This window comes from Lepidochelys kempii, chromosome 9, assembly GCF_965140265.1.
Source record: "Lepidochelys kempii isolate rLepKem1 chromosome 9, rLepKem1.hap2, whole genome shotgun sequence".
Lineage (NCBI taxonomy): Eukaryota > Metazoa > Chordata > Testudines > Cheloniidae > Lepidochelys > Lepidochelys kempii.
In genome coordinates, this window is record NC_133264.1 from 101,124,844 (window position 1) to 101,148,337 (window position 23,494).

At 48.5% G+C, this 23,494-nt stretch overlaps 1 protein-coding gene across 3 annotated transcripts in view; it reads left to right on the top strand.

Moving 5' to 3' along the window:
* Positions 1-249: 249 nt before the first annotated feature.
* The window catches only part of IL13RA2 (interleukin 13 receptor subunit alpha 2), a 32,801-nt gene continuing 9,556 nt past the window's right edge, over positions 250-23,494 (top strand). For 2 of the 3 annotated variants that reach the window (XM_073358584.1, XM_073358586.1), the window contains exons 1-7: positions 250-536; positions 1,632-1,755; positions 5,033-5,179; positions 8,011-8,162; positions 13,629-13,782; positions 14,874-14,994; positions 20,089-20,273. In XM_073358584.1, coding sequence (XP_073214685.1) covers positions 5,101-5,179; positions 8,011-8,162; positions 13,629-13,782; positions 14,874-14,994; positions 20,089-20,273 — 691 coding nt within the window. In that variant the 5' untranslated portion in view covers positions 250-536; positions 1,632-1,755; positions 5,033-5,100. The remainder of the gene's footprint in view (positions 537-1,631; positions 1,756-5,032; positions 5,180-8,010; positions 8,163-13,628; positions 13,783-14,873; positions 14,995-20,088; positions 20,274-23,494) is intronic. The other variant, XM_073358585.1, reaches the window with a different exon arrangement.

Below are 23,494 nucleotides of genomic sequence, written 5' to 3' on the forward strand. Positions count from 1 at the left end.
GAATCCTGAGGGCCCTCAGACTAGATCACCTGAAGGGGGAGAGAAGCGAATGACAAACCAAACAGGGGGTGAAGGGCAGCCAGGGTGGTGGCAAGATGCGTGTTACTTGGCAGCATGGTGGGTGGGGAGGTGTGTCAGTGCCTGGAGCAGAGGGAATTTGAGATGAGAAATTATAAATATGCCATTTGTTTCCCATCACAATGAATCATCAGAGCACTCAAACCATCTCTGTGTGTTTACCAGGATATTTATAGCAGTGTTTAACACCAAGGCTTAACAAAAGCAGGAGTTTCTGCATTTCCTGTCCCAATGGTTAGCCTGGTCAAGGCTATGATCTTCTGAGTATTTCAACATGATTACGATGGATCACTCAATTTTGTGGAGGGGAACAGACTAAAGCCCTCTGACTCTTTGTGGAAAACTCCTAGTTCTTCAAACAACATACTTATTAACCAAGGCAGTTAAGGAGCTGCCTGCTGAAAAGAACACTCACTCCTGCTTTAGTCTCTGCTGTAAAACACATCACAGGACTCCAGGTAAGAATTTTTGCAGTTTTAAAATGTTGTTCTTGAGTTGCATTGTGTGTCTTGGTTTAGCTGTAGCTCATCTTACAAATCTGTATTTGTTACACACTAACTGCAATTATTTTTATTAAAATCTGTCTCATGGACTAAATGTTTTCTGTTGGCCGTTTGTGCTTAATTCTTTAGATGGGAAATGGAAATCACCGATATAATTATTTCTGGTGTCTTTCTCAATTCTGCAAATCAGTGCTGCTCACAGGGAAGGTTGTACCAGTCTCTCACCTGGCTCCTAATTGTAAGGGTCTTTCTGGTACTGGAGCATGTGCACATACCAAGTCTGATGGTTTTTCAACAGGACACATTTTATGTTGTGATCACATATATTGTATTTGACTTTCTACAAACTAACTTCTCTCGTTTACTGTGTGTAAATATCCTCCTGGTATTTCTTGATATCACACTAAAAATTGAACATTTCACTGTCATCTTCATTATATCCATAAACTAGAGCCACTCTCATACTCCTGTGGTTGTTGGTTTATGCTGGTCACTGACATTTATGTGCATGTCTTTGATTTCAGAATGTATGTGCTTCCTGGCTCTGCCATTGCATTCTCTGGCACCATTCTGGTCTCTTTTATTGTAGCAGAAACCACAAGTTGCAATTATATAAAGCTTTTAATCCAAGCATGTCAAAGCACTTTACCAGTATAAACTATCTGAGCCACAAAATGCCCTTTGGAGGCAGGGAGGGAATAGAGGGGATAATTTCACCCACCACTGGAATATAGAATTTAATACTTTTGAAACCAGTAAAATTACCTTTATAACTGATCTTGTTAAAAGCAACTGATGTGTATTTTATGGACTCTTTCCTCTCCATCCTGTGTTTTTAACAGTAGGAATTCTTTACTGTTAGGATATTTTCTAACACCTGTCTTCAGTATCCCTTAATCTAGCATCAGGCTTTTACTTCTCATCCTACCCGCTAGTACTCTAGTGTATAATCTTTCTGGCACTCTGGGCTGTAAATAAACTGAGCAGAGTGTGAACTGGAGCTGCCCAGGGTCTGCTTTATATTTACATGCCGGCTTTCTGTGTTTGCAGCCTGTCAGTCAGAGGAGCCCGAGGCAAAGCAGCTCCAGGACAAATCCCAGGTTCTGGTTTGAAGGACAACATTTGTTCAGTGGGTGAAGCCGTCTGTTGCCAGCTCCAGGGGAGGTCGGCCGTGGTATGTGAGGGTTCTGGCTGCAATAAAGTTTGGTGGTGGTGGTTTGGTTTTTTTGTTTGTGTTTTTTTAAGACAATGAGGTTTCTCCTCACTCCAACAGATACCCTGGTACTGCAATATTATTGAGGGTGGTAGCAGACCCAACCCTTCCAGGCTCTCTGGCATTGCCAGCTCCTGTTAGAAGCCCACCAAGTATGCAGTCTCTCTGTATTTTTTCTCCTTACTTTGCTAGACTTGAGTAAACAAAGTTTGTGTGGATCCATCTACCATACCCTATCATAATGTCAAACAGTTCTGCTGTCTTGTGTGATTAGTTCATAGTCTGTAAACAAGGATAACCTAAACTTAATTTCCCCCATACCAATTTCCCCTTACTGTTACTCACGCCTTCTTGTCAATGGGCCACTCTCATTACCACTACAAGTGTTATTTTTTCTCCCTTGGTGTCCTACTGTTAATTGAATTGTCTCGTTAGACTGACCTCACGCTTGGTAAGGCAACTCCCATCTTTTCATGTATTTATGCCTGCTACTGTATTTTCAACTCCATGCATCTGATGAAGTGGGTTTTAGCCCATGAAAGTTTATGCCCAAATAAATTTGTTAATCTCGAAAGTTCCACAAGGACTCCTCATTGCCTTTGTTGATACAGACTAACATGGCTACCACTCTGAAAAGGATACCTTAGGAAGGCAAATCCCAAATTGATCTGATGCTGGACTGGCAGCTTTCCTGTAAATTGCTTGGGGTTGAATACCTTACATGCCTATGGAGAAAACACTCCCCTATTTCACAGGGTTTGTAAGCTTAAATGAATTCCTGTGTAACCTTCTCTCCACCGCTTGGTGGCTCTGAGGGCCCAGACTCAGGAGGTGTGGGGTGTGCTTTACCTCCTGAGGTCCTGGCTCATTCTGCCCATCTGGGTCTCCCTGCTGAAGTCAGGACTCCTCTACTGGTGGTGTCTCCTGAGAAATAATGGGTAATCCCCCGTCACCCTGAGGACTGTACTCACTTCATAAAGGAGCACGCAATTCTGAAATTACCATGTAAATCTGGCTAGACTGTTAAAATATAGATACACAGCCATCCATAGAGGACGCCCTAAACCTTTTTTTTTCTTTCATTTAACCACTCACAAAGTCTCCCTGCCCCTAGTTGCTATGTCAGCTCTCTAACCTGCCAGCCGCTGGTCCAGGGGCCTGTCCGCAGTGCAGCAGTCAACGTTGCAGGCACCGAGGTCTGGTGTCTGTCTTGTCTGAGGGGCCTGAGGAACCGCAGGGTGGTCTGGGTCTTGGCAGTCGCTTTCCAGCTCCATGGGATGGGCTAGTGAGCTTGGCGATCAGCTGCCCACTTTCCATCCTGCCTGAGGTAGCGGTCAGTGGCCGGGCTGATGGCTGTGGCAGCTCAGTGGTTCACCAGGCAGCCACTCTCTGCCCAGGGAGGCGATGGGCTCTGTGGGGACTGAACTTGACAGTTTCCCACTTGAGGGTTGGGAAACCTGAAAAAACAGGCAGTTGGTGAGGGGAGCAGGAGGCTCCCTTCCTCTCTATCTCTCTCAACTGTCCCCCCAGAACTCCACTCTGTCAATCCAAGCTCCACTCTGTCAAGACATATGGGCCTGCTCCAGTTCCCTACCTCCGAGCGCCTCTCTGTATAGGGGAGGGTCTCTGGACAATGGGGCAGCAACAGTTCTGGGATGCAACCTTCAGCCCTGCCCGAGCTCCGGTCCGTTCTGGTGATGGCGGGGGGGGTGGGGTGTCACACCAGTAGGTCTGAGGAGCTGCCCAAGGGAAAGCGATGTAAGAACAGATGGTTGTTCTTAGACTGAATCCAGTCACATTCGTTGGAGCCGAATATTTCAGACTGCGAGAAAGTCTCAAATTCTGCAAGAAAGTGGAATTGGTGTTTACCGGAGTCAGGAACTTGGGTTTCCAGACTCCGGTGTACTGTTGCCCCTCAGTTGACTTTACGGTGGAAGTTGCATCTGCTGACACAGCAGCTGGTTCCTTGACATCAGTCCCGGCACTAGTGTAAGCGATTCTTACTCGCGTTCATACGCCATCTCGTGCACTGGCATCCCAGTGAACCTGCCGGCTTTCCCCAGCGGTGGTCTGAAAGCCGTTTGCACTGCTGCTGTGTGGGATCCAGTTCCCAAGGCAAGTAGCCATTCTGAGAAATTGTTGGAATCAGCCTTGCGTCTCGGGGTGAGCTGGGTGACGCCTGCTCCCCCTTCTCCAAAATCTCTCACCTCCTGGAGGGCGGGGGGTAGGGTGACCAGACAGCAAATGTGAAAAATAGGGACGGTGGTGGGGGGTTATAGGCACCTACATAAGAAAAACATCCAAAAATCGGGACTGTCCCTATCAAATCGGGACATCTGGTCACCCTAGAGGGGATGGGGGGGAAGAGCGGTTGTCTGCTGAAGGGGGAGGGATGGAGAGAGGGGAATGGATCTGGGTGTCTTTCCTGTTCCTACCCTTTATTAATCCAGGATTTATTCAGGAGCCCCTGATTGCTGTTCCCTTCCATCCCTACAGCTCCTAAAATCTTCCCCTGGTCTGCCTCTTCTGGGAGCCCCTGCCCCAGACTCTGTTGTCTGAGTGGAGGATTCATGTAATAGAGGTCTCTTGATGCCCCCTGGACTAGCTCATCTGATCCAGTCTATCGCGAAGAGCTGGGCAGGAAATGAGTTTTCTTTCCCTGAAAATACAGATTTGTGTGTGTGTGTGTATTTTGCTAAAAACTTTCTTCACATTTTTCCATGTTTTCATTGAGAAACTGGAACCCAGCAAACAGAGGTTTGTTTTTGGTTTGTTTTGAGCCACCAAAATCTGAAATTTTGATCAAATGTTTAATGTTTTTGGGAGCTGGCTGAAATTTCTGTTTTCAGTTGCTCAAAGCTGGAAAGTGTTCAGGTTTGGGGGTTTCTGTTTTCTGATGAAAACCTGAAAATGTTAATTAAAAATGGTCATTTTCTGCAGAAATCCCCATGAGAGAGACAAGCTTACACAGTGCTCTTTTGCAGGTCTGTGTAAGCTTGAAAGCTCATCTCTCACCAACCGAAGCTGGTCAAATATAAAGAGATGGCCCTCCCCTACCTTGTGTCTCTAATATCATGGCTGCAACCACACTGCATATAACATTGTGGTAGGCATTTAGTATCAACACTGATAATGCTTGTGAGGTGGTTACTTGTGCTCACGAGGCAGGGGGAAATCTGCTTCTCCGGTGTAGCTGGTTATATACCTTAACTAGTTTTCAACCTTGCTTATTTTGTAGGTTTCTCGTGTGCAAATATTCTGGCATAATACACTTCCCAGTGGGAAGCTTTGAAGTCTTACACACAAATGGACATCCAGTGGATTTGTGCTGTCACCACAATCCTAGCATGGTTCTGCACGGGTTCCTCAGGACACCAGACATCAGGTAAATCAAGGAGCGTTCATGATTACGCTACTGTCTAATGCTCGCTTCAGTTTAAATAATGTGCAGAAATTTACCACTCTGTTTATAGAGCATAGGGCTAGAAGGGACCGCAAGGGCTGTCTAGTCTACTCCCTGCCAAGATGCAGAATATGCTATGTCTAAAACAGTATGAGGATGATTCCTAAGTCTTAGCTTTTCATGGCTTTGACCCTGCAAATGGGCAGATCCCTGTCAAAGAGTTTATGCGCACGGATCCAATTGCAGGACTGGGCAAACATACTACAGGGCTTAATGGGAGCTTTGCAATGAACTTCAATGGAAGCAGGAAGGGGCATCCAGTGCTGATGTACAATAAATCTATTACACATTGGTGCAATGTCTAAACACACCTTGGGTGTCCGAGAAAAATACTCCCCAATATTTCCCGGTGAAGCCGAATGTAGCAGGTTAATCTCGTGGATGGGTCTAACTTACAACCTGAAGGGGACTGACAATAAAATTGTTTCTTCTCGTAATGAATGTTTGCTATCAAAATGCAGTGCGTGCTTCCAATGATAAAGTCCACCTTTAGCCAAAGAGAGGAACTGAAACGCATCTGTTCCCCTCTCAAAGATAAATACCTTCCGGTGATTGAGCCACATGGCTTGGGGACTCGGACTTGCAGTCCTCTTCCATGTGAAACTTCCATGGGGCCAGATTCACCAGAGCTGGCCCAGGGAGGTGTAAATTACCCCTGGGCACCAGGAAGGAGTCCCTGAGCATGAGGACATGTGGTGGCACCATTACCTGCTCTGCTTCAGGGTGTCCACCAAACGGTGCTAGCTCAGAGAGGCCCAGTCAGCAGAGGCTGCCTCGTAGCCCAGCTAAGGCACAGCACGATGGAGTCTTTTCCTTCGTATCCATCAGCAGCATGCGGCAAACAATTCAAGGCAATTACCTCTGTGCAACCTGGCTGACAGCAAGAGGGCTGCCCAGGAGTCTGCAAGGCATCATTTGACTGCAGGAGATTGCACAAGTGTAACCAAAGCTCTTGATTTGGACCTAGGATTACTGGTGCTGGAAAGAGCCCAGCATAACTCTCGGACCCCAGAGCTCTGCTCAGCCTGAGTGTACAGGGCTAGCAGCTGGGACAGGGGACGGAATCTGGTTACTTGTGAACTGAGCACACCTAATACAGAAAATAAAGCTCTTAATTCATTGATGCCTTTTATCCTATTGCTGCGAACGGCACCGTAAATACGGCAGTCTGAGTTCCTCGCTCACAGGTTAGGCTGCACCGTCTAAACAGTGCAGTTCACCCTCACAGATTTTTCTCAGAGCTGTACAAACTGAGAAATATGGGGCCTGAAGCATGAAGGCTGGAGGCTTAAAGTTTGTGGTGGTGTTTGGGGTCTTGGTTAGAATAAACCAATCCTCTCTGAGCCGTTATCCTGCAAAGACTTCTGGGAGCACTTGGAAGTCTGATTTATGAAGTCATCTTCCATTGCAAGAGATTCCTGGAGCCAGCTCTCCTAAGGCTCCATGAAAAATGAATAGAAAGAGTGTGTGGATATTGGATGAGAGTCCAAGAAGAAGACACAAAGGGCCTGGAGTCCTGCAATTCCCCTAATGGCGTAGCCACTACAGCAATCTTTAAAACCCTACAATGAAAACCACCAGTCAGTCCAGGTGACTATGAATAAATTATGTCCTGTAACTGAATCTCTACAAACCCCAATTACCCAAATTGTAATCCTGGGTCTCAAGATAGTGTGTATAGAAAAAAGAAATCTTAGATGTGAAATTGATTCTGGATTGATCTAGTAAAGATAAATGGTCTCAGAAATCTTAATGAAAGAGAATGGCATTCTTAATAAAAAGCTGAGGAACTGGGAAATATATTTTTTAAAAAACATGAAATGTGTCTTCAAGGCACTCTGGTTTGTTATGGTACAGCAGTGATTGTAATGTAGGACATTTTTTCTCACATTATTTTAATAAAAACCAGACTGAAAATAAGAATAGAAGTACTTCTGTATGATGGAAGGTGCCCAAAATAAGAATTGATTTTGGTTTGCATTCTAGTCTGCCCAGGTGAGTAGGGCTTCCCCTGCCCCCACCAGGGTTCCACTGAGATCTAATACGCTGAAGAGAATATTTAAGGAGAGAGGGGCTAGTTGTCTCTGATATTGGTTAGCTACTATATGTTCTCCCAAAAGAGAAAATGATTTGATCTGACATCCTATGGTTTTACTCAATCTGCATGGCGCGTTTGCAGTGTCATCTGAAATCACCCACACTGGTTGATATTAGGGTTTAAAAGTGAGCACAGGAGGGGACTCGGTGGGGTGAAGCAGAGCTGTGATCTTGCATAAAACCATGCAAAAGCTGGCCGGGGGTGGGGCAGCGGGAGGCAGGGATGATTTTACATCAAAATTGTTTCCCTGGCTGTGCACATATGTGCTTGGAGGAGGCTGAGTCAGCCTGGACACGTGAGAAACGTGACATTTTTCACAGGAACAGATTTAGGAACACTGGTGCCATGTCCAAGTTACAATTACGTGTGTAAAGCCTTGCCATTTCAGGGGCTCCAGCATTCTTAACAACCTACCCTAAACTGTTGAGTCTTGCTTTTGAACAAGGTTAAAACACTTTTTGAACTGAGTCCAAGTAATTTGTGCTTAATCCTGGAGGCAGAGGCAGCTTTACGCTGATACCGTAACCTTGGTGCAAAGCATTTTGAGCTTCTGTGGCTAAAAGGGAATTTTCTGGGCAAAATCATAGTTTGAAATACCTGGATTTTTTAAATTTCTCTAAAACAACTTTTTATCCAACTGCTTTTTCTGTTTCAGTCGAACCTCCCCGCAATCTTCAGATAATTGACCCTGGACTTTTAGGCCATCTCTGTATAGAATGGCAGCCTCCACCTTCCCTGCTAACCCTCGATCAGTGTACAATAAAATATAAATTAAAATACCGTAGCACTGGCGATGCAGACTGGAAGGTAAGATCAAGCCTAGCTTAGTGTATAGTATTTTGCGACTGCTTCCCCTTTGTTTCATCTGTTGATTACACCTTTTTAAAGTGAATGCTTTGAAGTTGTAAAATAATTAGAGCAACTTCCTTTGACAAGGCCAAACGATCAACCAAAAAGATGAACAATATCGAAACATAGGTCTGGGATTAGGATGGAAATATTTTACAGTTTAACAGCAACCGCCAAAACCTTTGGGACTGATTAAGGGCCTGCTTCTACAAACACTTCCGACTGGTTGTAGTGCTTATTGCCAAGAGTAATTTCATAGTAGTCAGTCTCTGCAGAACTGGGAGCCTGTAAAGTGCCTACGATCTTTTGGGATGAAAAGCGCTTTATAAATGTGAGATTACGTTTGATTCTGTCTCATAACATTCTAACATTTCTTGTACCCCGATGGTATTTTTTTATTACTATTTACATTTATCTCTGAGAGATGGTTTGAACCGAAATCATCCATAAAATAAAATTGCCGATCTTATCTCATGAAAATGTAGCAAGGAGGGAACAGATATGCTTACTGCAAGGAGGATTGTTGAAATACTTGTCAGTGGGCTGGCAGATAAGGCTCCCACATGGGTAAACATGTCATGGGGCTAGAGGAACAGATACCCAACGCTACAATTGCTCACTGTCAGATATTTAGAAGTGCCAAAAAAAACCAGGCAATTTTGTGTTGGACACACTTCTCTGTAGGGCCATTTGCAAAACCCACAGAAGACAAGGGGAGTCTTTCCAGTGATCTCAGTGGGCTCCTAGAGAACAGGTCAAGTCGAGGTGAAAAGGATAGAAATTGGAATATCACAGTGCAGCCAATAGCCTGGCAACTAGCCACGCTACCACTGCTGGACAGTTTCGTCAGCACTGGGCACACTCTGTCATGCTGCCTTTAGCTCTAGGCCACAGACTTGTCTGGCTGACTGTTCAGATGATGAGAGTCCTAAAGCAGGGAAGAGCTCTATTAACCAATCCCCATTGCTAGGAGGAATTTAATAAGTCATGAAAGGGGAAATGTGCTGTAAAGTGTGTGTCTGGGTTTCTTCACTTTGGTTGGGGGAAGTCAAACCTTTAGTGACACAGGAATGTCTGGGTGTGCTGATTTTTCTAAGATTATTTTAGCAGAAGCTCAACAAAACCCCAAAGAAATATTTACAGGAAAAAGTCAGAATTTTCTAAATTTGCAAGGATGAAGAAGAAGAAATAAAGAGACAGACTAGAAGAGGAGAAGCAGACTCAGATGAAGCAGCAAAAGTATCTTGTAAAATGCAGATCAGGGAGAAAGACACAGATAACATCATGTGAAATACCCAGTGTCCTGCCAAAAGTTTTGACTGGGACAGGGCTTATTAATTAACTTACTCTGCTGGCAGCCCAGAGTACACAGATGAAATGAAAGATGAAGTCACAAAACCGGAGCTTGTGCCCACAGGCAGGGGTGGCAGGTTTGTAGAAATTTTGGTGGTGCCCAGAAACCATGCCCCCCCAAACTCTGCCCCCCCACTTGCCCAAGGCTCTGGGAGGGAGTTTGGGTGGGGGAGGAGGTCTGGGGTGCAGGCCCTAGGCTGGGGAATGGGATTGGGGTGCAGGCTCTGGGAGGGAGTTTGGGGATGGGAGGGGGTGCAGAGGGAAGGGGTGCAGGGGTGAGGGTTGTGGGCTGTGGCTGCAGATGAGGGGTTTGGGGTGTGGGAGGGGCTCAGGGTGAGAGGAGGAGTGTGGGGGGTCAGGGCTCTGGGGCTGGGGGTTTGGGGGCTTAGAGAGGCTCAGGGCTGGGGCAGAGGGTTGGGGTGCGGGGAGATGAGGGCTCTGGCTGGGGCTGGAGATGAGGGGTTTGTGGTGTTGGGGAGGCTCAGGGCTGGGGCAGAGGGTTGGGGTGCGGGGATAAGGGCTCTGCCTGGGGCTGGAGATGAGGGGTTTGTGGTGTTGGGGGCTCCGGGTTGGGGCAGAGGGTTGGGTGTGGGGGGATGAGGGCTCTGGCTGGGGCTGGAGATGAGGGGTTTGGGGTGTGGGAGGGGCTCAGGCCTGGGGCAGAGGGTTGGGGTGTGGGGGGATGAGGGCTCTGGCTGGGGCTGGGGGGTTTGGGGTGTGGGAGGGGCTCCGGGTTGGGGCAGAGGGTTGGGTGTGGGGGGATGAGGGCTCTGGCTGGGGCTGGGGGGTTTGGGGTGTGGGAGGGGCTCAGGGCTGTGGCAGAGGGTTGGGGTGTGGGGGGATGAGGGCTCTGGCTGGGGCTGGAGATGAGGGGTTTGTGGTGTGGGAGGGGCTCAGGCCTGGGGCAGAGGGTTGAGGGTGTGTGTGTGGGGGGGTGAGGGCTCTGGCTGGGGCTGGAGATGAGGGGTTTGGGGTGTGGGAGGGGCTCAGGGCTGTGGCAGAGGGTTGGGGTGTGGGGGGATGAGGGCTCTGGCTGGGGCTGGGGGGTTTGGGGTGTGGGAGGGGCTCAGGCCTGGGGCAGAGGGTTGGGGTGTAGGGGGGATGAGGGCTCTGGCTGGGGCTGGAGATGAGGGGTTTGGGGTGTGGGAGGGGCTCAGGGCTGTGGCAGAGGGTTGGGGTGTGGGGGGATGAGGGCTCTGGCTGGGGCTGGGGGGTTTGGGGTGTGGGAGGGGCTCAGGCCTGGGGCAGAGGGTTGGGGTGTAGGGGGGATGAGGGCTCTGGCTGGGGCTGGAGATGAGGGGTTTGGGGTGTGGGAGGGGCTCAGGCCTGGGGCAGAGGGTTGGGGTGTGGGGGGATGAGGGCTCTGGCTGGGGCTGGGGGGTTTGGGGTGTGGGAGGGGCTCAGGCCTGGGGCAGAGGGTTGGGGTGTGGGGGGATGAGGGCTCTGGCTGGGGCTGGGGGGTTTGTGGTGTTGGAGGGGCTCAGGCCTGGGGCAGAGGGTTGGGGTGTGGGGGGATGAGGGCTGGGGCTGGGGGGTTTGGGGTGTGGGAGGGGCTCAGGCCTGGGGCAGAGGGTTGGGTGTGGGGGGATGAGGGCTCTGGCTGGGGCTGGAGATGAGGGGTTTGGGGTGTGGGAGGGGCTCAGGGCTGGGGCAGAGGGTTGGGGTGTAGGGGGGATGAGGGCTCTGGCTGGGGCTGGAGATGAGGGGTTTGGGGTGTGGGAGGGGCTCAGGCCTGGGGCAGAGGGTTGGGGTGTGGGGGGATGAGGGCTCTGGCTGGGGCTGGAGATGAGGGGTTTGGGGTGTGGGAGGGGCTCAGGCCTGGGGCAGAGGGTTGGGGTGTGGGGGGATGAGGGCTCTGGCTGGGGCTGGGGGGTTTGGGGTGTGGGAGGGGCTCAGGCCTGGGGCAGAGGGTTGGGGTGTGGGGGGATGAGGGCTCTGGCTGGGGCTGGGGGGTTTGGGGTGTGGGAGGGGCTCCGGGTTGGGGCAGAGGGTTGGGGTGTGGGGGGATGAGGGCTCTGGCTGGGGCTGGAGATGAGGGGTTTGGGGTGTGGGAGGGGCTCAGGCCTGGGGCAGAGGGTTGGGGTGTGGGGGGATGAGGGCTCTGGCTGGGGCTGGAGATGAGGGGTTTGGGGTGTGGGAGGGGCTCAGGCCTGGGGCAGAGGGTTGGGGTGTAGGGGGGATGAGGGCTCTGGCTGGGGCTGGAGATGAGGGGTTTGGGGTGTGGGAGGGGCTCAGGCCTGGGGCAGAGGGTTGGGGTGTAGGGGGGATGAGGGCTCTGGCTGGGGCTGGAGATGAGGGGTTTGGGGTGTGGGAGGGGCTCAGGGTTGGGGTGTGGGGGGATGAGGGCTCTGGCTGGGGCTGGAGATGAGGGGTTTGGGGTGTGGGAGGGGCTCAGGCCTGGGGCAGAGGGTTGAGGGTGTGTTTGGGGGGGTGAAAGCTCTGGCTGGGAGCGTGGGCCCTGGGGTGGTGCAGGCCTGGGGATGAGTTTGGGGTGCAGGCAGGCTGCTCCGGGACAGGGGCCAGAGAGGAGGACTCCCCCCATGCCTTTCCCTGCCGGCAGCAGCGAGCTCTGGGGGAGGAGCCCCCCTTTCCCGCCCCCCCAGCAGCACACTCCCCCCCACCACTGTCACTGCACGTGTCCTAGGGCCCCTCTCAGGCCCAGGAATCTCCCTCCCCTTCCCTGTGGTGGGTGCCGGGGGGAGCTGCGTGCGCCTCCTCCCCTGCTGTTGTCCCTGACCGTAGCCTCACTGGGGGTGAGGGAGGGGGCTGCCCCTTGCCCAGCGTGGGGCAGGAGCGGTGACTGTGGGCGGGGGGTCCCCTGTGCAGGTGGAGGGTCCCACCGGACACCCTGCTCCAAATATGGGTGGAGCTGGGCCCCTGAGCTCTGAATGTTGCTGGTGCCCGGGCACCAGGTGGGAATATAGCTCACCGCCTGTGCCCACAGGGAGCAGCTTGTGTAAAAGGCTGTGTGAGCGTCAGAGCCCCCAGGGCCGTGCAATTAGTCAGAGGCTGGTCAGAAGCACAGAGCTCAAAAGTCTGCCTTGAATATTCTTGGACTACTGGCGAGAAGTGCAAGCACAAGGGCTGTGTGCACCCGCTGCAGTGATGCAGGTGGGACAGGAATCGGGTTCTGCTCTTTCTCTTCTTTTTCTTCAGATAAATCCCATTTCTTGCTCTTTAATTTTAATCCTTCTCAATTTCTTTTTCTTTATTGTTTGTTAAATTGAAGCTGCTGTTTGTTTGTTTTCCAGTTACTAGGTGATGTACAATTTTTTTTCAAGTTCAGGAAAAATATTAAATGCTCACACAAATTGTACAAGTCCCAGATTTGATGGGACTAATTCCTAGCAAACCGTGCTGGTAAGGAATTAACTAGCTCCATCTCCCTGACTTGGGGAGATTGGTTGCACTTTGCCACATGAAGGATCAGTTAAAAGGGAAGGCAGATTTGCGCGGCTCATCTCCCTTCTGCTGGTAGGTCCTTCTAATCTGTGCTGGCACGTTCTATAGCATCTCTGTTAAACTTTGCAGGCTGCAAAGGGACACCTGCCCTTGAGCCCCCTGCCGCCTCTTTAAAATGGTCCCCTGTTGTAGTGAGAGACCCATACGAACGAGAAACTAACTGATTCAGGGGCAACATACACTGGTAGTGTTAAGGAAGAATCTTTACTTCTGGGCAGGTTGTTCCAGAACTGTCTATTGGGGAGTTTTTGCACCTTCTCCTGTAATATCTGGTGCTGGCTACTGTTTGAGACAGGACACGGGAATAGTTGGATCCTGGGATTAGATTGGATGAATTTCAGTGTTTCATTACAGTGCCTTGAAGGATATCCATCCCCATAGAGGGAAGTGCAGAGGACTGAAATGGCGGGTGCTAGATAAGCATTGGACAGTGTAAATTTGATAGGAATGTAAAAGATCTGTATTGTGTTCACAGGCAACATTGTGTGTGTGTATAAACCTATGGTGTACATATAATATAGTACAGTGTAGAGAGCAAGCACACATGGCAAACTTTGCAGCCAATATACACATCAAAAGTTTATTACAGTGTTGTCTGTCTTACACCAGGTTGTTTTTACTAAGAAGTTAAAATATGGCGTTGGATTTGATCTCAGCAAGAGAACTGAAGCAAAGGTCCAGACTCTGCTGGAAGGACGTTGTACGAATGAATCTGAAGTGAAGAGTGACTGGACTCACGCTACCTTCCAGCTTCCTTCACAAGGTTAGGAGCAGGCTGCCATTCCCCACGTGACCTTTCCAGGCCTTATACCTTCCTGGAAAAATGTGTTGACCTGACTGAAAGGTTCTGCAACCAAGTTATTGCTGCTCCAGTATGTCTCCATCGTCTGACGGGCATTAGGTGTAGCAGAGCCTGTCAGGCTGCTAGATGCAAAAAATGTTCTTTGCCAGGTTATGCCAATTTTTTGCTTAGCAAATTGTTATTGTTATTTGAGGGTTGTGGACTTAGGGTCTGTCTACACTGCAGTTAGACACCCGCGGCTGGCCCGTGCCAGCTGGCTCGGTGCTCTTGGGACTGTTTCATTGCAGTGCAGACTTTTGGGCTTGGGCTGCAGCCCAAGATCTGGGATCCTCCCACCTCACAGTGTCCCAGAGCCCAGGCTACAGCCCGAGCACAAAAATCTACACAGCAGTTAAATGGCCCCTGAGTCAGCTGGCACAGGCCAGCCGTGGGTTTTTAATCACGGTGTAGACACATCCTTAAACGCCTGTCGTCCCATGCCCGAGCCGTGACAGCAGCTCTCTGGCTTAACCTCCCTGCTCACGTATGCTTGGACGCATGCCTCTGCAGTCCCTAGATGGAAGAACTTCAGCTCGATCTCCCCTGTGCCCCCATCAGTGATCACCAGTATTGTCTCGCCTGCATGCTGCCTTTCCCCTCCGGCTCTCAAAACCCTTTGCAAAGTATTGCAGAGCAGTGAAGTGAGTTGTCTGAGAATGCGCATCAAGTCATAGACCAGAGACTGGCCCTCCTGCCATGTAACCCTGCCTCCCTTAGCTGAAATCTGCTCAATTGCTCAGACAAGTCACCTCTGAATAATTAAGCCTTCACCTTTCCATTGCAAATAAATAAATGTAAATTGGGTTTGATATGCAAAGGGTCACTTAAAATGAAGTGTTTACCAAGGTAGCGAATCCCTTTGGCATGATCACTATCAAATTATCTTGATTGTTCTGTTTACATGAGTTGTCATGATTGCTCAGAGAAATCAAATGGGTTGGCAAGGTTATTTCTCAGCTCAGCCCAAATGGGGCCTTTCAAATAATAGTCATTATTTCCTTTTATTTTAACAGGCGATCTGGAGTCACAGATCAGAGACCTCCACTGTGTCTATTACGATTGGGAGCACCTGACGTGCACTTGGCAGCTGGGCCGGCTAGCTCCTCCTGGGGCACGTTATGAGTTTTATTATTGGTACGTACCAGCTTGGCAGGGAAGCATTTGGGTGCCAGGTGAGGCGTCTCACAGGGCAAACAGCACGTTAGAATCACACAAAGAAACAGCCATCGCAATTCTGTTTTTGTTGCTGGTGTCCCCATTACATGACATTACATAGGTAAATGCCACACACAGATGTTAGCACCTAGACATGGGGAACAAAGCATGAACCCTGAAAGCCAAGGTTTGGGGCTCCTGAAAACAGCCTTTGTATCAAATTATTCTAGCAGAGATGTGCCCAAACCAAAAGCCTAGGTTGGAACCCCCCAAACTCTGGATCTGGAGCTTGCGGCTTGGAGCCCTATCTCTAAACTTGTCCGTACCAAACCCCAGGTCTCAATGGCCCTGGGAAAGTTTGGGTTTGGGTCTGGAATCTGGGACTCTCAAAATCATTATTATTGTCCTTCAGTTAGCACTGAATATTGTAGTAGGGAAGAATTCATAGGCTGCTGCCTGGGCTTCTGAGACATCCCCCAGGGTACAATCTGGACTGATAGACGGCTGTGTCCCCTCACTTCTCCAGCCCCCACCAGCAAACTCCCTGTCCCAGACTTTCCCTCAGAAATGTGCGTCTTGTACTGCCCAGCCGCCTCCCGGATGATACGAGCTCATATAAGGTCTGTCATTTATTAATAGAAAATGATATGCACAAATCTTGTTCTCCCAAATGGCATTTCCCAAACATTTCAATCCGAACTCTCGCTAGTTTAGATAAAACAATAACGCAAATTTATTAACTACAAAAAGATTTTAAGTGATTACAAATAATGAGGTGTAAAAGTCAGAATTGGTTACAAGAAAATAAAAGGTAAAATAAATTAACATTTAACTTAACAAGCTAAATGAATTCAAAGCAAAGGTTTCTCTCACCACATGCTTTCGCAGTCTTACTGGATGGAATCCTACCAGTCAGGACTCCTCCCCCAGTTCAGCATTCATTTCCTTGTCCGTCAGGTGGTGGTGATGCCATGGCAGAGAGAAAGGGAGGCGTATTTTGGGACCTCTGTTCCTCTTTCTGATCGTTGTCTTTTTCTTTGAAAATTATCTCCAGCTGAGGTTCAGGAGACAGAAAATATGTGGGGACCAGAACCTCCTGCTGTTTCTTTGCCAAAAATGTAAATTTCTTGCTCATGCCCTCTTTCCTGCCGAAGAATGGCCACTTAACCTGGTGATAGACCATTTGATTTTGTTGACACTTGGCTGAGACATCAGTTTGTCTTTTGTTTTTGAGGAACTGATATGTGCCTGCTATTCTAAACAAGGAACATGTCTCATTAATGTTATTCAGTAAAATCTTATACCTTTACATACAAAGTTGCCACACACATTTTACCAGGACAATAACGATCAGCAAGTTGAGTTCTCAAACAATACCTCACAAAGCATATTTTGTACAAAATCCATCATAGCCTTGTAGAAAGGATGAACATAGGGCTACAGACTGCCACAGATTCACAGCTGCACTAAACAAATGGCTTAAAAAAGATTAAACTTTTCAAGATTCAAAATTGACTGGAGAGGGGCCCCTTCTGACTGCCTTCAGGGTAACCTGGGACAGCTCTTAAAGCACGAGATCACTTCCTCCCATAGAAGAGGGCAGTAGCAGAACAGCGTAGGTGGGGTTTACCCTCCCCCACTCTGCAGAATGGTTAGTGGTTTAGCTGTAGGACCAGGGACATTGGGGGATTCACTGCACCCAAGTCATCCTTGGGAGAGCCATGCCTATGTCAGCCATTCCCCTGGACCCATCTGTCGAGAGGTTACACAGCATGGAGAGGCTCAGCAGAGATGCTAATGGCTCCTACAGCAGAGTTTGGGTGGGGGGGAATGTACCTCAGTCTGGGCATGTCCCTTCTACACCACCCAGAGCGCCACTCCCTGTGGTCTGCAGAGCCCTGTCCTCACCTAGCCCCAGGGCCAGGCCATTCACCATGAAAAGAACTGCACGCACAGCCCGTGCCCATCTGCACACAGATCCAAAGGGGTGAGCTCCCCAGTGTTAGTCTGTAAATACAGCCTCCTCTTTGCCTCCTGGTGAGGGTCCCCTTTCTTCACATGAGTGGTGCTTTCTGCACCAGGTGTGTGTATTTTGCATGTGTTTTGCACCTTGGAGCCCCTGCCTTTCCCATCAGAACTAAAGCATGTCCGCCACGCATTTCTGCTATCCATAAAGTCAAGTAAATCTGAATTTTGTGGGAATTGGCTTGCGTTCACCAGTCCTAATGAGCAGCCTAGTCTGAAGGTTAATGTTTCTAGGCTTTTTATCTTCTTTTGCACCCCGGCCACTCTAGGTCCCTGAATGTGTATCCCACAAAAGTTAGGGGGCTGTTAAAGTGTAGTGGTGCATTAATTCATGCATTTTACAGCCATTTCTTCTGTCTAGTTAATCCTATTGGCCTGCTGCAAGGTGCCACCTAGGATTCTTTTCTTTAGGAAAGACAAAGTTGGACTTTTGGACCAAAGTGAATTAACAACGCACTGTCACATTTGTTATAAGTAATGCAAAAGTGAATTATTGGTAAGGCATTGTTTTTACTTTCCCCATGCAAATGGGACACTGATATCTATCCAGTTGTTGGTTTCCACATGCTTTTAGCAATTTTGCCAACTACTATCAAAACTGTTTAGAAGTTGTGTTAGTAACAATAATGCCGAAGATCTGTTTGAAAAACATGACTGTGAATTGGAACACCTAATCACAGGAACAAACGCCTGGAGCTGGAATGCCTTCCCATTGACATGGCCACTGCACCAAGGTCATTTTTCAAATTGCAGGAGTTTGTTTGTTTATTAAAGTGAAGAGAGGGACCTTTCCTGGATAATATACGCTGCACAGGGACACTCACTGGGCTTTGAACAGAATGGCTAAATTCAGCCCTCCGGCAAACTTCACGGAAGGACTCCAAGCAAGCAGGAAGTTGGGGTACCAGCCCTGCCCTAGCAGAAATGGACCCACTAGTGGAATGTCCAGGATCTGGGCAAGGAAGAAGGGTTCCCTCCCCTGAGCGTGGGATGTTAAGGACCATACTGGAGCTCAGTGTTAGGAAGTACTGGAGAAGGTGCATCTAGATGGGCGCCCCAGAGGTGCAATACCTGCTGAGCCTATAATGCTTCTAGCTGGAGGGCGGGGAGGGGTATGTGCCAGTGGCCCACAGTGTGCAAAGTCAGCCCTCCGGCCAGCACAGCCACCAACCAGTATGCAGAGGGGTCAGGGCCAGCACCGTGTCCCTACCGTGCCCTTATACAGCCCTTTCCCGCTGGGAATGTACATGCTGCTGGCAGCGCTGGCCAGCCCCCCGCAGTGCAAGCAGCCAAGTGAGCATGGCCTCTTGGGCAGGTGAGCTGGAGATCCCCTGGCGTGAGCCCACAGCTGAGTGCGCGGGCCTGCTTTGGCCCTGGCTGGAGGAATGTTCCTGGCACAGATGAGGGGAGGGATTCCCGATGCTGCACGAAGCTGTAATTTGCTTGGGAAACGTAACCGTGCAGATACTTACTGTGACCGAGAACAAGGTACCCCCGGCTGCCGGGTCAAGGCATCACTTCCTCCCCGAGAGCTCCTGGCTCTGGTGTTGTGTACACCATGTTTCAGTGTGTCCTGTGCTTCCTCTGGAGGAGCTGGTCTCAGGGGATAAGAGGCCTCGTTTGGAGTTCTGTGTCCAGTTTTGGGCCCCACACTACAAGAAGGATGTGGAAAAATTGGAAAATGTCCAGTGAAGGGCAACAAAAATGATTAGGGGACTGGAACACATGACTTATGAGGAGAGGCTGAGGGAACTGGGATTGTTTAGTCTACGGAAGAGAAGAATGAGGGGGGATTTGATAGCTGCTTTCAACTACCTGAAAGGTGGATCCAAAGAGGATGGATCTAGACTATTCTCAGTGATAGCAGATGACAGGACAAGGAGTAACGGTCTCAAGTTGCAGTGGGGGAGATTTAGGTTGGATATTAGGAAAAACTTTTTCACTAGGAGGGTGGTGAAACACTGGAATGCGTTACCTAGGGAGGTGGTAGAATCTCCTTCCTTAGAAGTTTTTAAGGTCAGGCTTGACAAAGCCCTGGCTGGGATGATTTAGTTGGAGATTGGTCCTGCTTTGAGCAGGGGGTTGGACTAGATGACCTCCAGAGGTCCCTTCCAACTCTGATATTCTATGAGGCTGCTTATCCGTTAGCTCTGCTGGTAGAGGCTGGGATTCATAACCCTGGGATGACTTCCCGCTGGTGACCCATGGTAGCAGTTGTTACGCGAGTATCTCCCCAGGGTGGAGTAGCTGGAAAGAAAAGGTGCGCACCTCTTCAGCTGAGAGTCCACTGAGTGACCAGACCTCCCAGGGTTTCCAACAGACTGACGCACGTTGCTACCTTGGGTCAGGGGATGTGTTACCTTGCAATCTTCCTGCACCATGTGACCTCATTGCAAAAAGGAACGTTCTCTATGTTCGGCTCCAATGGTAAAAGCTGCCGTCTCCACGTTCTAACGCTCAGCCATATGGCATCTCAACCGTCATCGCGAGTGACCCCTGATGGCTTACCCGCTAGCCTGGGTGCGTCTCTTTCCAAGAAAGTCTGGTTACTCACCAGACTTTGACTGAGTCATGGCCTTCTTTGAAAACATATTTTTAGTTTGGCTTAGTCTGAAACTTTAGAGAAAAGAGGATCCAAAGACGAGTCTTTTCTTCTGCTTCCTGGCCCTCCTCACTTTTAGGGCAATTTTTTTAAATCATCAACCTTTTAAGACAGGACATGAAACACAACTTCTTTTTTCAGTGTCAACTAGTTTTTCACCATAGCCAGCCCAGGAACAAACAGGATTCATATTTAATACTATGGGTTTTTATATGATCATGAAGTAGTGACATGAATATTTATTCACTCTGACTAATGATTAAAGAGGTCATTCTGGTGTAGATCTTGATTGATCTTGCATATTTATTTCACTGAATCATTGGATCATGAACTGTATTAGTCAATGACCTGTCAGACCTTTCTGAAAAATAAAACACAGTGCAAATATTTAAAAAATCCTCCATTTAAATATGGCATGTAACAGAATTTTCCTAACTTATGCATAGGTACGAAGGGCTGGATCATGCAGTGCAATGTGATGACTATCGTCAGACTCATGGAAGAAATACTGGATGCAATTTGCAAAACCTGAGGCAGGCAGAATATACTGATTTCAATGTCTGTGTTAATGGTTCTTCAGAGTCCACGTGGCTGAGACCCTCCTACTTCACATTCCATCTTCAGAATCTAGGTAATGATGACAATGGGCCTATCTATTTTTGCAGGCTTCGTGGGGAAAGATGCCGGTTCTTAAATGGTCTAGTAGACCCTGGGATGGTTCAGTAGCTGTCTTGGGGCCAGGTTTCAATGGTTTGTCAGTGTGATGGTAATTAACTGTTGGAACTGTTTACCAAAGGATGTGGTACAGTCTCCATTATTTGCCATCTTTAAATCAAGCCTGGCTGACTTGGTAAAAGAGCTTCTCCAGTTCAACCTCAAATTACTGAGCTAGGTGCAGGATTCACAGGGGGAGGTTCCCTGCCCTGGGCTTTACAGGAGGCCTGAGGGTTGCCAGGTGTCCAGTTTTCAACTGAAGACCCAGTCGAAAAGGGACCCTTCTCAGCCGGATGAAGATGAGCCAGTGAGTGAGGGTGAGGGAGAGTGAATGACACAAGGAGGCGGGGGGATGGAGTGGGTGGGGACTTGGGGAAGGGCCAGGGCAAAGGTGTTCGGTTTTGTTCAGTCAAAAAGTTGGCAACCCTAGAAAACTTTCACAGCTATGAGCAGAAAGCAATGAAGCTTTGCTGCTCTACACCAGCTGAGGATCTGGCTCTTATGGGCTGGTGGGGTAGTTTTATGATCTTGGCTGGGCAGCTGTAATGACTGGGTAATTTAGGTGTTGAACTGAAGTCTTCAGACTTTGCAGTAACTACTGTGTGTGTTAAAGGTGCTTATAGCGTGGGGAAAGTGCTGGGCCCATTTTCAGAAAATCAACTAAAGGCTCGCTTACATGAAGCCAGTTTGTTCTGGTCCAACCTAAGGGCCAAATTCAATGTCTCAGTAAACAGTGGCAACTGAGGGTGTCTAACTGGTTTAACAGTCGCATTGAGGATGCTGGAAGTAGGTGTAAGTCACCTGAACTTATCCTCTCCCCCAGACCTCTGGATTTGGCCCTAAAAGTGATAACCAGTCTACAAAGGTGTTTCCTAGTGCCATCCTGATGGCCATATTAAGGGAGAATTTTGTCAATCGTCGTGGAAAGAAACAGAATGTTGCAGATGCTGGGAGAAAGTGGGGACCTCCAGCTACATGGGTGGGGGGTTCCTGCTCATAGGACAGGTGTTTCCCCCTCTTTCACCTAGCAACTGTGTCCCTGGCTGGCCCTTCAGATGATCGTCACTCTGAGTATGATGGGGCAGTACTGGTGAGAGCAAAGACTCTGTTCTGTATTGCACAGATAGTGCCTGATGTGGCCTATCACGGACTGTGAGTGATGTAATAAGAATGGCCGCTGGAACAGAAACAGCTGCTCTGTGTCTTAATACAACTCGTGATAGTTCAGAAAAGAGCAGCGGCCTTCCAGCTTTTTATTAAAACCAAGAGGGATACAACTGGACGCAGTATGACAGTTACTGTTAGATTTCTTGGCTAAAAACCATAAGTGAGTTTCGAAGGAGCCGCCCCCTCGGCGGACTGAAAACTGGAGCGTGGCATAGATAGCTAATAGAATGGAGTACAAATGTGCTCCACTGCCCCTTCATAGGGCCTCATGGCCTGGAAATCGCACCAATCTAAGCTCCCTTACTCTCACATAAATATGTTGGTCCAAGGCTTCCTGTGTGACTTTAGGCAAGGCACTTTAATATTAGAACTAGGCAGAAGTTTTTCTCCAAAACATTTTTGCGCCAAAAGATGCGGATTCAGGCTGACAGAAACATTTTGCAAATTTGTGTTGAATTCGCCAAATTCCTTTTGTTTGGCGGTAGGAAAAGTCTGAAAAAAATCTGAAAAAATCTAAAACCTTCTTTTCAACACTTTCAGAATGAAACCAGTTTGATTTTTCAATTTGAAATGACTTTGTTTTGAAATTTTCTTAAATTTCTTAAATTAAAATTGTGTAAAAAGTCTTGAGAACAAAAAGAAACACTTTAACCCAAGACAAATTTTGCTCTTTGGTTTGCTGAAACTGTTTCAAGTTGACCTGAATTTGTTTTTTTTAACGGGTGGCGAACTGGAAAATCAGTTCCTCTCTCTCTGCGCTCTACTCACTAGCTCTGTAGCCCTGTTTGCCCGACACAGGGCTGTCGTGAGGGTGAAGTCATCAAAGCGCAGGAGATGATCGGAGTCGGAGTGGTGGGGGAGACGTGCCGGAATACAGGTTGTGTAACAGAGAAGGGGGCTGTAGTGGGTTTTGTAAACCATTTTACACCTCACCTATGCGATTCGCTCCTTTTAGCTATCATCCTATGGGAGGGCAATATAGAATGTTTCTACCTAGGAAGTTGGCGCGTGACTGGGATTGATTTACCTCCTCAGTATTAACAACACTTCTGACGGAGAGGCTGCAGGGCCTAGGAACGGCCGTCATGACTCCAGACATTTTTCATTTGAAAGTCTTTTTCGGATGAAAACCAGCCTTTTTAAAATGGAAAATTAATGGTGAAAGCTCTTTCGTTCTATCCATCTTTTCCATCCTGTGACCGGCTCTACTTACCGGGGTCTCTTCCATCTCTAATGGTGGTGACTGCATGCAATTGCTCTATTTTTAGAGGGCACGAATACGCTTGCTGCTGCTCTGCAATATGTAACTTCATGCGACAAAGCTGGTTTGACAGAAGGATCTCTTAAGTCCTGGAACATTTACCACTGAAGCCAAAGCTCTGGGTATTATGGACTGGATTATGCCATAGGTTTTTAAGCAGACTACTCTCACAAATGCACAGCCATTGATTTTAATGTGAAATTCCACTTAAAAATCTCTCTGGCACAGTCTGGGTCCATGATAGACCCTTACTTAAGAAGGGAGCAATAATTAACAATTCCTATAGTAGAAGAACACGGGGCCACGCTGTCCCTTCCCCCCAGGAGGCAGGAAATGCTGTGACTTCTCACAGCATTTGTACACAAGAGATGTACACAAGAGAAGGCAAAGCCTCTGGCAGAGGGTGGATGTCCCCTTGGTGTGTGGACATCTCCACGCCCAGGTTCACAACAGCAAGCTAACTCAAACCCAGGTGCAGTTAGTGGCAAGATGGAGATTTGCAACAAGCTTTTGAGCAGTGACAGATGATGTGCTGATGCCGACAGGGCAAATTTCTTGCAATACCCTGGACAAACCTTACTGAATTAAATGTATGTATCATTGTGGGCCAGGCATTGTACAGAATTCCATAGGGAGGGGACCACACCCCGCAGGATTAAGAACAGTGGAGGGTGATTAGGCAAATTCACTTGGGTTGTAATATCATCCAA